The sequence below is a fragment of the Eptatretus burgeri genome, chromosome 15, assembly GCF_056783735.1.
Source record: "Eptatretus burgeri isolate ZD-2024b chromosome 15, Ebu_testis_v1, whole genome shotgun sequence".
Lineage (NCBI taxonomy): Eukaryota > Metazoa > Chordata > Myxini > Myxiniformes > Myxinidae > Eptatretus > Eptatretus burgeri.
In genome coordinates, this window is record NC_140975.1 from 70,307,178 (window position 1) to 70,319,811 (window position 12,634).

General features: G+C 47.0%; 1 protein-coding gene across 6 annotated transcripts in view; it reads left to right on the forward strand.

Moving 5' to 3' along the window:
• Positions 1–4,224: 4,224 nt before the first annotated feature.
• The window catches only part of LOC147012489 (putative ATP-dependent RNA helicase DDX4), a 91,221-nt gene continuing 82,811 nt past the window's right edge, over positions 4,225–12,634 (forward strand). For 3 of the 6 annotated variants that reach the window (XM_085856848.1, XM_085856853.1, XM_085856851.1), the window contains exons 1-2: positions 4,225–4,454; positions 4,679–4,721. In XM_085856848.1, the coding sequence (XP_085712974.1) occupies positions 4,240–4,454; positions 4,679–4,721 (258 nt within the window). In that variant the 5' untranslated portion in view covers positions 4,225–4,239. The remainder of the gene's footprint in view (positions 4,455–4,678; positions 4,722–12,634) is intronic. The other 3 variants (XM_085856849.1, XM_085856850.1, XM_085856852.1) reach the window with 1 other exon arrangement.

The window sequence follows — 12,634 nt, forward strand, 5'->3', positions numbered from 1 at the left end:
ATGTCCCAAAAATAAATAACCTAATGCGCTGCGTAACTAACTTACTCACACGGTCAACTTAAATACATTGCCGGCGCTACGACAGACACACAGGTGGGTTAAACTTATTTACAATTTTGACCTTAACTAATATTTACACTAACCATGGGCCAGGACCTGTCATCTGTGGGAAGAAGGCACAATAATGTCAGTCATTTTTGTGTGGGTGAGTGCACAGCAGCTGAAGGTCAGTCGTCCTCAGGGCCTGCTTAAAAAGCCCCCCTTAAGTATTCCTCGCAGTGAACCTACTTTTTTTCCCCCTCTCTTTCCATACCCCCAGCTGCTGGAGGCAACTCACCCTAACACAACAGGCCATGCGCCGTCCCACAGGCCATTTGAAGTGGCCTTTATGCAAGAAGAAAGACGTGGCCAGGCTGCTCAACGCAGTCTCTGGCTCCTTTGAAATGAAAATGGTTGCAAGAACACAAAATGGACGCACGGGCTGCTCAAATGTCGTCCCGTGGTGAGGCTGCCTGCAGGGCAGTCCCTGCAAAACAATGGATGATCTTTCCACACCAACAAAAAACGACCTCCTTTTGGTAAATTTGACTAACCCCCTACCTAACATTACACTGACCCCGGGGTCACTTGGGTGGGTTTCACTCCTCCCCCACTCATTCATTCGCACCATGCATACCACATTCACTCCACTCACTCACTCGGGCCGGCTGACCCATACTCACTCAACATGCCCTTTTCTTTTTCCATTCACTCCACACTCTACCTATGTTCCCCTAACTATCTCGTGCTCCCTCGTCATCCCTTACACTAATGCACGTTCCATTTAATCTACGAAGCTAATCTACGTCCCCACTACACATTCCATGTCTGTCCCTGTCTCCCGAAATCCATTTCACATTTCTAAATCTAACCTTCTTTCCCACCAATTAGTCCACGGGCCCCATGGAGGACGGCTCATGCCCCCCCCCATGAGGCCGGTCTATCTAACACTAAAACCCATCCCACTATCTATTGCTCCCTTTGCCCAAAGAGGATGCTTGCCACATCCTGCCCGGGGCCGTATACTTGGGGCGAGGCTTTTTTTTCCTTTTGCAGCGCCAAGGCGGCGGTTTACGGCTTGCCCGTTCATCCCTTCCTTCGGGCGATACTTGCAGTCTTGACGTTGCCCTGCGCATCCCAACAAGCGCTCGCTTCCGAGGGATTCCCCACGCGGGACAACGTGTGCAGTTCACCCGCAACTCGTGCTGGGAAATCCCCGGTGACGTCACTCGCCCACGGAAACCTCACGGCTTGCCGTGCAGGCCCGCTCGAGTGTGTCGTCCCGGGAACTCGCTCCGCGCGTTCCACGAACGGAACACGCGGCACGCAGCACATGATGCTTCGCACATGCGCTCGCATGGGGACCCTCCGTTCCAAATTCCCACAACACTCGCCTATATTTTCGCCGTCCACGTGGCCGGCTTGTGTCCGACGTGGAACATTTCCGGGCCGGATCGCGAAGACGCGCCATGGACCTCGTACGAGCCGTCGCGCGAACCCAGTACGGTAACCAAACGAACCCTTTGCAGCCCTCCAGACTCACCATTCATGTCTCCTGTCTGGATTGGTCCGTCCATTTCGTCTCCCTTGCGGTCCCGACACAATTTGCACTCCCTCTGGTCGGTTCCGTCGCTCCGCCACGTGGTGTCACCATTATGCCCTCCATGCTCGCCTGCAGGCTCAACCCCATGCTCTGCATTTCCCCTCGCTGTGTTTGCATATCGCTCCGCAGTGCCTGTGCATTCGCATCCATCTGTTGCGCATTTGATTTTATTTTGTTCTTCATGTCTTGCACATCGTGCACGTTCGCGTCCATCTTTCGCATCAGCACCTCCAACATCTGCCTCATGTCAAACGACCCTGACGAAGCCGATTCACCTCGGCCGAACGCGGATCCGCCAAGGGTCGGGAGGGAAGTTTGACAGGGGGGGGGTGCCATACACCGCCTCTGCGCCCCTTATGGACTCTGAGTTTGGTTTCGGGGATGGTCAACCTGTATGGTGGTGTCCTGGACCATGGGTTCGTCTAACACTACATCACTACCCACCTGCTTCAGCCCATCTTGGTTAGACATGTTGCGTGCTGGGAATAAAATTTCACTCGCTCGCAATTTGGGGGACACGGGGGGTTTGCTCCTTACACCCCCTGATCCGAATCCCGTGAATTTATCTACGGAGGCTGACGGGCCGAATCCCACTCCTGACACCAATTTGTTGTAGATTCGAACCTGTAAATTTTGTTCATGGAGGCGGAGGGGTTCATATCTCCATGACTGACACCAATTTGTTGTGGAGCCGGGCGTCGGTTGCGAGCCCGACCGCTAGGTGGAGCAGTAGGGTCGACTCTGCCGAACACCAGGAATCTAGAGCGTACCTTTCAGAAAACTCCAAGAGGTACGGGTGCCTTACAGGACCGTGAATCATCAATAATTCCACCATGTGGGACAGGGATATTTGCCAAACTTCAAAATACCTAGAGCCCAAGTGGTAAGCTACCGAGTATTCACACCCTCGACGGACCTCGAACGGGACGAGTCGTTTCTGTGCTCGACCAGTGCGTGACCCGAGCGAATGGTCACTGAGCTTCCGTCGGTCCCAAATGCACACCACTACGGCAACAACGGCCTTCTTTAATTCTCCCAACACGCACCACGTTAAATCAATGAGGAAAACACAAAAACGAGTTGATACATTTAACACATGGATATTTATTTACAATAGGGAAAAGGGGAAACACAGAGCAGAATTAACACCAAATATAAAGAATGCAAATAATGTAGAGCAAAAGCACTTACATAATTCCTACTTCCAGACAGGGCCCACAGACAGACGCACACCCAATAGAAACGAAAGGGACCTTCCCGCCTGGTGCGGTCTTCGACGAGACGAGCGAACCAGGACGAGACCAGCCGCGTCGAGATGCGACCAGGCCAGCACCAGCGACGACACGAGACTAGAAGCGTCGAGTGTTGTGTTCCGCGCTCAAGCAGACCACGCGCTCGAGCTGACGGAGAACCAGACTCCAGCGACAGGATGAGATGACATGAGATGAGAGCAGACGCCGGCGACAGGACGAGATTAATCTCTCTCCTTCGTCCAAAATCACCAACTTTTTTCTCGAGGACGGAGGGGCCTCCTCTTCTGACCACTCGCCTCCTGATTGTACGAGGGGTCCTCACGCGGCTCGTGGCGGCCTCCCCATTGGCTGAGGCTGGCGTGTAGTGCTCGGCCTCCGCTTATTGGCTGGAGCTTCGAGCCGAAGTGACGGAGGCTCCGCCCACCTCCCCGCCTTCGGCCGCGTGACTCATGGCACTGGTGCCGAGTCGAAACGGGGCGGGTGAGACGCCCGCTCCTTGCTGATTGGCTAAAGGGACGCCATGCCCGCAAAGGGATGCATGACGCAAAGGGCTAAAGGGAGTTATCAAAATAACTTAGCAGCGCATGTACATTTAATTACCCATTTAACAAGGGACGGGACCCTAACTGGAAACACATACTTACCGATATAACTGTTCTATAGGACCTGTATGATGAGTGATCATGGCTTCCAGATTCGTAACAATAATACAGGTGGACACACATACCCTTCGGATCTATCTCAAAACCATATGCAGTTTACAACTACGTCAGAAACACCGCTACACGACCCCATGCCGGGTACCACCATATTCAAGTGCAGACCTCATATAAGGGACTTGAATAAGTTATCATAATTATAATTTTTAGTACTGTGCAGTAATTTTACTTTCAGTGTCTTAATACACGTATCGTCGTTATCAACACGTGTTTGTTCAAATGCGGTAAGTGCAAACACGTCATGAGACCTTTTACTTCACCTCATACGTTTTTTTTTTTTAAAAAGAGACGGCCATCGCCTTGAGCGGTGTATAAGTACCGTTTAAAATGAAAACCTCTTTGCAACGATTTGCATTCCAGTGCAGAATGACTCGATTGAACCAGAATCAAGTGCAGAAAGTGCGCCTCGTGACACGTATACCTCCGCCTCGTGTTCCGTACCACTCCGCGTCGTGTCATGGAACTCTCCGCCTCGTGTCATGTAACCCTCCGCCTCGTATCTAGTACCACTCTTCCTCGTGACACGTATCCCTCCATTTTTTTTTTTAATGAAGAAAAGTTTTACATATGGTCAAGCACGTTGTGAAGATCATTAAATTTACAGAAATACCTATTATGTTATGTCATGTGTCATATCTCGCTTCAGTCCTGTATTCCGCCACACCCACTTTGTGCGCCGCATCACTCTCCAACGTGTGCTGTATCCCTCCGCCTTGCAACGACGCCATTTTGTCCTTGCAGGGAGCGAGCGTGCGCTGAACCGTTGACGATCCGCCATTTTATACGGAGGTTACAAGTGTGTTTTGTCGATCTGTCTCTTACCAGTTGTGTTTCCGAGCGGTAAGTTTTCACGTTATTTTTAATTGTGAAACGTGTTTTCAGCGTTTTCCGTTTTTGTTGCAATCTCTGCGGGTTCGTCGAGCACGTTGCACGAAACGTGAAAGGGATTTTAAGTTTGAACTTTACCGTTTTATTTGGTAACCGGTGTGGATTGAGAGTAAGGAGTTTAGTTGATCATAACTAGTGATGTTTATTTAAATTCTGTTTTGTTTTAAACTCGACAGAACAAGCATGGAGGATTGGGACGATGAATACGTGGCGAGTGAGGTAAAAATACTCGTGGGGGGGGGGGGGGAAGGGTTGTGGGTTTAAAATGTACTCTGTGGGGGGTTTATGGGTTTAAAATGTACTCTGTGGGGGTTTATGGGTTTAAAATGTACTCTGTGGGGGTTTATGGGTTTAAAATGTACTCTTGGGGGGGGGGGGGTGGTTATGGGTCTAAAATGTACTCTGTGGGGGGTTTATCTATCTATAATTCCACCAGTGTGTGTGTGTGTGTGTGTGTGTGTGTGTGTGTGTGTGTGTGTGTGTGTGTGTGTGTGTGTGTGTGTGTGTGTGTGTGTGTGTGTGTGTGTGTGAGACCGCTGTTTCTCGACAACCTCTGGTCCGATCTAATTGAAACTTGCCAGGTATATTGCTGGGGACGTGAGTATGTGCCTTTTCAAGGTTTGATATTAATCGGACAAGTGGTTCCCAAGTTATGGCCATTTATTTACCAACCAATGGCAGGACACGTTGCGTGGGTGTGGCCGATGGGGAAGGGAAGCACAGCCACGTTCCCCATTACGGGTTACAACGTACGGGCTTCCGGAGAGTGATGACTTCATGTATTCTAATAATTTCTCGATTTCTTATGCGCATTTATAGATAAACACAATGGCCCAAGTTATGATCGTTTTCATTTTAGACGGTGTATAAATTTCGGGAACATCAGTGCTGGTGTTCTCCGAACCAGGAAGTAAATTTTTTCTCTCTCTTCTCTTCTCTTTTTTGTTTTTCCTTGCCACGACGTTGCGAAAAGGTAAAATACGTTGCGAAAAGGTAAAATACGTTGGCGCTAATTGGGTATTAAAAATAAATTGCGAATAATATCGAACTTCTGGGTCACGCACGTACGGGCACGTGAGAGTGAAGAAACGGCCTGTGTGGTTTATTTATTTATTTTATTAGTATTATCATTATTATTATTTTTTTTTTACGGGCACGTACTAGTGGGTTTAAAATGTACTCTGTGGGGGTATATGGGTTTAAATGTACTCTGTGGGGGTATATGGGTTTAAAATGTACTCTGTGGGGGGTTTGTGGGCTTAAAATGTACTCTGTGGGGGGGTATCCTTTATACTATCATTCACGGACCGGTGTTTGTGTGTCGGGCCACTCTACTCCTCCTGTTCTGGGCTGATTCCATCCAGACTTGTTGCAGGGGATTAGCATGACCCCCTATTGATGTAATGTGCTGCTTTTATCTTTGCTGGGGGGGGGGGTGGGAAGCGATGTAAATGTGTATCGTGTAGCGCCATCTCCAGGTGTGGGAGGGTATTGCAAGTCTTCACCATTTACAGTACAGTATTCCTGTGTGGTTAGGTGTTTTGAGTTGATAGCAGCAGATATGTTTTTGCTTCATGCACATGTAACCTTGGTTATTTTTCTTAGACAGAGCTGTCACTTGCCTATACACTGCCTAAATAAAGGTAAGCGTCAGAAGAACGTGCTGCATGCTTGGAACAACATCACCCGTAGAGCGGGTGGGTATTCTGCTCGTGGGTTAAAATACACTGTTGGGGTGGGGGTTAAGGGTTTAAAATACAAACAGAGTACCCGACTTACGACCCGCATTCCGGCAGATTCTCGACCAGGCAGTCCGACATACTCGTGGTGCCCTTTGTGCAGCAACAAGACCCCAGGGCAACCACAACAGACACGAAGGCTCCTCACGTTCCATCTTGGGTATCTATAAACAGCTCGGTCCCTGGTGCCTCACCAACTGACCCAAAGGTATCGACGCAGCAGCTCTTAGGGCGTGAACAGCAGCAATAGCTGCACTCTCCAGCAGCTTTGAATCCGTTTCGTTAAAGGGGATTCGGCTGGGCGTGCTTTCGAGGAGTCAACGTTGTGTGAGCATCTTCCTCATTGGTGGGGGGGAGTGCAGAGTCGACAGTTGGAAAATCCCACGTTCCCCCCCCCCCCCTCTTCCACGTGCACAAGGCGACGACGAGAGCCACGCTCCATCCTTCGCATGCAAACGTTCCATTCTACAATGTGTACTGTCCCGTGTATGGGGAAAGTTGTTTTGTCGACCCCGCTATTCATGGGGGATATGTTCCTGAAAATGTTCGAATGTCGGGTCACAGTTTCAGTGGAAAAAGGGGGATAGGTTCCCTGCGGGTCGTGATCCGTGGGGAGAATCCGCGAATATGTACAGCACAGGACTGCGAGGGTCGCGTTTTATAAACCACGAACACACGGTGTTTGGGAATTTGAGACCAGCAAGCTGGTAGAGGGTTGACTATGGGGGTGGGGAGCTGACCAAGGATGGTGCCTTTTTAAAAGATATTAGACGACCCGTGAACCCGTTGGGTTCCCGTTGTGACGGCAGTTGATTAAAATAAAAAACAAAAGATCATTAAAAAAAATAAAGATAGCTCCAGCGAATTATACCCCTGAGGTTGTTTGCATTGATCAAATAATCCCGGAGTACTTGACTGAATCGGGAATTGATTTTTTAAATAATTTTTTCCTTTGCCCGATTTTATCAAAACTTGATATTGCGCGTCAATGTGAAAAAAAATGGAGAAAAGTCAAAGAAATTATTGTGCGTAATTTTCTAAACACAATTTTATTTATTAATGAACACGGAAGTATTAGATAAAAATGGCGGTTTATTTTATGCTTAAAAATAAATTGTTTTGTTTATCCTAAATGTTTGAGATTTTAAAATAAATCATTTCAAGAAAAAAAAAGATAGCTCCAGCAAACTATACCGCTGAGGTTGTTTGCATTGATCAAATTCTCTCGAAGAGTACTTGACTGAATTCGGAATAGATTTTTAAAATAATTTTTTCGTTGCTGATTTGAACGAAACTTGAAACGGCACACCGCAGGAGAATGGTGAGTAAGGTAGCCCTAAAATTTTTGCGCTATCGTACCGTTTTGGCTGTATTTTGGGAACATGCATACATACATACATACATACATACATACATACAAGATGAGTTTTAGTAATAAATCAATAATTAAATAAGGCCATTAATTACACTTGGCTGCATTTGAAATATTTTTTGTCAGAGGTCTGGGTTTGCTCAACAGTCCCTACGTTTTTTGCATGCTGAATTCAGAAATGTATCTAATTTCGCTCAATCAAGTAAAGTTTTTATGCTATCTCAATTTTTGTTTTTTAAATTGGCATTTTTTAAAATTCAAAATCAGACTTATATTGACAGAAAATGTACAAACTATACATATTGTTACGTTTGAGGGGGGGGGGTATGCATTCAAAGGGTAATTAGGATGTTTAATTAGGTATGCCATGCTGTTCGAGTTTACCAGGATCTCGATGTAATAAGTAGCAATTCAGTGGTGATAAGTTGTCTAGTAAATGTTCATTTCTTCAAGGGGGGGAAATGATAATTGTCACGTAATTAGATAGGGACACGGGATAGGGTAAGTGTGTCTGCGTAAACCCCTTTTGGTATTCTCTGGAGACTGGCCGTGACGTCACAGGACAGTGCAGCAGATGGCTCAGCCGCGTGATCACGATTGGCAGAAGGCGACGGCGGTGGGCCAATAAACGGCTCGATTGGAAGTGACGAGGACAGGAGGATAAAAAGGTTCTGTTCGGGGTCGAAAAGGAAGAGGAAGAAGATTACAGCCAAAAGATCGTGGTTTTTTTTTGGTGGGGAGGCTGTTGCGCGGGGAGCATCCTTGTTGTTGTGCTGATTCGATCGTGTTCTTGATCGTGTCTTGGAGCCTTGCTGAGCCTCGTGCCTCACCTTGGTTGGCTCTGGGGTTCTGCTGACTCGGAGTACGGGGTCTAACGGCGGGCGGATCTGCCTCCCTCTCCTGCTCGCAACTTGGCGCCAGAACTGGTTCCCTGGCGGCTGTGAGCGGACTTGGGCCAAGACCAGGAGGTCGACAGCACCACGGTTTTCTCCTGCCCCCCCCCCCCTGACGAGAGCAAGGCCAGCTCGTCCGACGCCGATCCAGGGACAGTTGCGTCCACACCACGGTCCAGCCTGACCACCAGAAATAGCTACTGTGTGTGTGTGTGTGTGTGTGTGTGTGTGTGTGTGTGTGTGTGTGTGTGTGTGTGTGTGTGTGTGTGTGTGTGTGTGTGTGTGTGTGTGTGTGTGTGTGTGTGTGTGTGTGTGTGTGTGTGTGTGTGTGTGTGTGTGTGTGTGTGTGTGTGTGTGTGTGTGTGTGTGCGCGCGCGCTTGGCGCCTTAGAAGGTTTGAGATCTCTATATTCATTGGAATTGTCTGTGTTTTTCCCCACGCCCGATCCCACACCATCCCGTCGAATCGCCCCGGATCCCTCTTCTTGTTGTTATTTCTGGTAATAATAAAAACAAACAAACATCATCAACTCAGTGAAAAGTGACTCGTGCCACCTTCCTCGTCCCGTTTGCGGTAGAGCGATTAGAACCGCCATGTTTGGGTTATAAATAAATAAACCGCCTCCATCGTTTCGGCTCATTCTACGTTGGCGGGACTGTTCAAGACCCGTGGACGTCACAATATAATGACACACAAGTACACTGAATATGGAAGAAAGTGCCTTCTCAATTACTTTCATTTCAATTTCAGAAAAATATAGATAAACCATTGTTTCTGGCAACACCCAACTTCAGTCGCTGTTTTCCTTCGTCTTTTTAATGTTGAATTTCACATTAACGGTACTTGTGCTGGGTGTGCTCTGGCTTTCAAAAGGAATTAGCCACTGTGGCTAATCCAGGTTTAGAATGATTAGCCACAGGAGAAACGAAATAGCCACATATTTTATTCAAAAGTTTTTTTTTTTTAGCAATATGAAATAAGTTAATTTTAAGGTGGATGTGTGAGTTTGATGGGTGAGGTTGGTTGGATGAGTGAGTTGGATTGTTCAGATTGGTTGGATGAGTGAGTTTGACGTGTGAGATTGGTTGAATGAACGACCATCAGGGGAGGTGGTGATTGTGAGGGATGGTGTGCGTGCGTGTGGGGGGGTGGGGGGTATGGTCGTTATGCCTTATGAAGTCTTTTCTTTCAAGCTTCTGGGTCTCACTATCTGCCATGACCTTTCCTGGGAAAGTCACATTTCCAACCTCGCCTCAAAAGCCAGTCGCCGACTGGGAATCCTCCGTCGTGCAAAGTCCTTCCTCGGCCCTCTTGAGCTCCTGACCACTTACAAAGCTTTTGTCCGTAGCCTGATGGAGTACTGCTCTCCCCTCTGGGCTGGTGCTCCTGCCTCCCACCTTTCTCGGCTTCACGCTGTCGAAACCAGGGCATTTAAGATCATCGGCATCTCCCGCAATGAAGCTGAGTCTTTGGGCCTCTCACTCAATCACCGCAGGTTGGTCGGTGGTCTTTCTGTCTTCTACCGACTCCTCTCCAGCCTTGCCCCCCCTGCTCTCTCTGCGATTTGTCCCCACCACATTTCCACAGGGCGCTCAAGGTCCGCCAACAACCCCCTTCTGGTAAAACTACCAAAATCACGAATCACTGCCCATCTTCACTCTTTCATTCCTCTCTTTTTCCCGCCTTTGGAATAAACTTCCTCACTCTATTCTTTCCCATTCTTCCCTCCAGGCTTTCAAAACAGCTGTTCACCACCACCTCTTATATTCCCCCATCCAAATCCTCAATCTTTTCTACCCCCGATAATCCACCCAAACCCACTTCCTTCAATTCCCCTGCTTTCCTTCCTGAAAGTCTCTGTAATGTCCATCTTCTCTTCGCCATGTTCCCCGTCCCATCCCCATCCCTCTCCCTTCCACAGTTCACCTAATGTGTCTGTTCCCCACTGTTTTGTCCCTTCCACTCCCGCCTCTCTTGTCTCATGCCTCCTTGCTGTGAGTTGTGTGTTAGCTCTCATACGAGCCTCGACCAAGGTAGACAAAAAAAAAATGCCTTTAGTAGGTGGTAGTCGGGGATGGGGGTGGTTGTGGACCAGGATTGGACCAACCTCATGCCAGTCAAACTCATCATCCAACCAATTTCACCCAACAACTTCACTCATCCAACCAATCTCACACATCAAACTCACTCATCCAACCAATCTCACACATCAAACTCACTCATCCAACCAATCTCACACATCAAACTCACTCATACAACCAATCTCACCCAACAACTTCACTCATACAACCAACCAATGTCATACATCAAACTCACTCATCCAACCAATCTCACCCAACAACTTCACTCGTCCAACCAATCTCACACATCAAACTCACTCATCCAACCAATCTCACACATCAAACTCACACTTCCAACCAATGTCACCCATCAAACTCACTCATCAAAACAAACTCTCTCATCCAAACAAACTCGTACTACTACTGATTGTGTCAAAACTCACCAGGCAACCACTGACCCAACGAAGCATGTAGCGCCAAATCATTCCAGAAAAAAAGGGAAAAAATTTTTTTTTTTCAAAAAAATTAAAATGAAAATTTGAGACGAGAATCATGCGGAATTTCGGTCGATTTTCTTTTTTCTTTTTTTTCTTTTTTTCTTTTTTTTACTAGAAACTAGTTTAAAACTACTAAAGTTAGTATATATAAGTTTGTACGAATCACGCGTAATTCCCGTAATCAAAACATACAAAATGCCGGCCGTCTCAACGAAGGTTGAATTTTGTGCTAAAATCACCCAAAATCTAACACTGGTAAAAAAACCACTAAAACATGGATTAGCCACAGTGGCTAATGGGTGGTTTAAAATATTAGCCACAGGTAAGGGGGATTCGCCCTGTGGCGACGTGGCGAGCGGCAGCGCACACCCAGTTGTGCGTTATGTTATATATATATATATAGTTTGTACATTTTCTGTCAATGCAAGTCTGATTTTGAATTTTAAAAATGCTAATTGAAAAAACAAAAATTGATTTTTTTTTTCCTTAACATTGAAAAACTTGACCTGATTGAGTGAAATGAGACACATTTCTAAATTCAGCATGCAAAAAACATATGAGGACCGTTGTGAAAACCTAGACCTCTGAAATGACGCAGACCAGTGTTATCTTCAATAGGGGTGTTTAAATTAACACACACACACACACACACACACACACACACACACACACACACACACACACACACACACACACACACACACACACACACACACACACACACACACACACACACACACACACACACACACACACACCACCTAAAGGCGGCCATTAGCGATAGAAAGCAGAGTCTCTTGTCTTGAACTAGGAAGCCCACAAACAGCCCAAAACTCCAAATTATTCACCCAGGTAGTGAAGGGACGACCAATCCTGTTCTTCTCCATCACTCCTTCAATACAAGTGAACGCCACACTGCCAGGTCTTCTCTTCCAGTGTCAGTTTTTTGCCTCCTTCCTCCTTTTGATGACATTCAGGAGACCATCATCCTCTCGAACTCCCACTCAACCATGAACCCATTAATTTGTTTTATGCTCTATGCAGGACACACTCAACATTGTCCTTCAAGACCATAATTCAAAAGCACTAACATGCCTTGCATCTTTTGCTCTGAGAGTCCAGCTTTCGCAGCCTGAAAGTGCAATACTCCAAACGAGTGATTTCACTCACCTTTCCCCCCCACCCCCCCCCCCAGATCTATACCAATACGTTGATATTTCCAAACATCGGACAATTCACTAACTACCTTCATCTTGAGGTAGTCAGTGGAAGTCTGATCCTAATCTCCATGGACATAGGTTCAGTTGATGAAATCACTGAGCTGAGATATTTAAAATGCTCCTCTGGGATCAGTTCTGATGTTGCCAACATGCACGCTTTCTCCACTAAAGGCCCGGTCACACCTTGACGTTTTAGCCAGCAATGGCAACGTATTAAAATTTATCTAAAACGCTGGCTTACGTTGAACTTTTGATGTTTTTTTTTAAAGATTCGGACGTATTCATAGCGACTTGGTCTTATGTATAACGCATTGGTAACAGACACAGAATGTTTCGTTGTGTTATAGATAA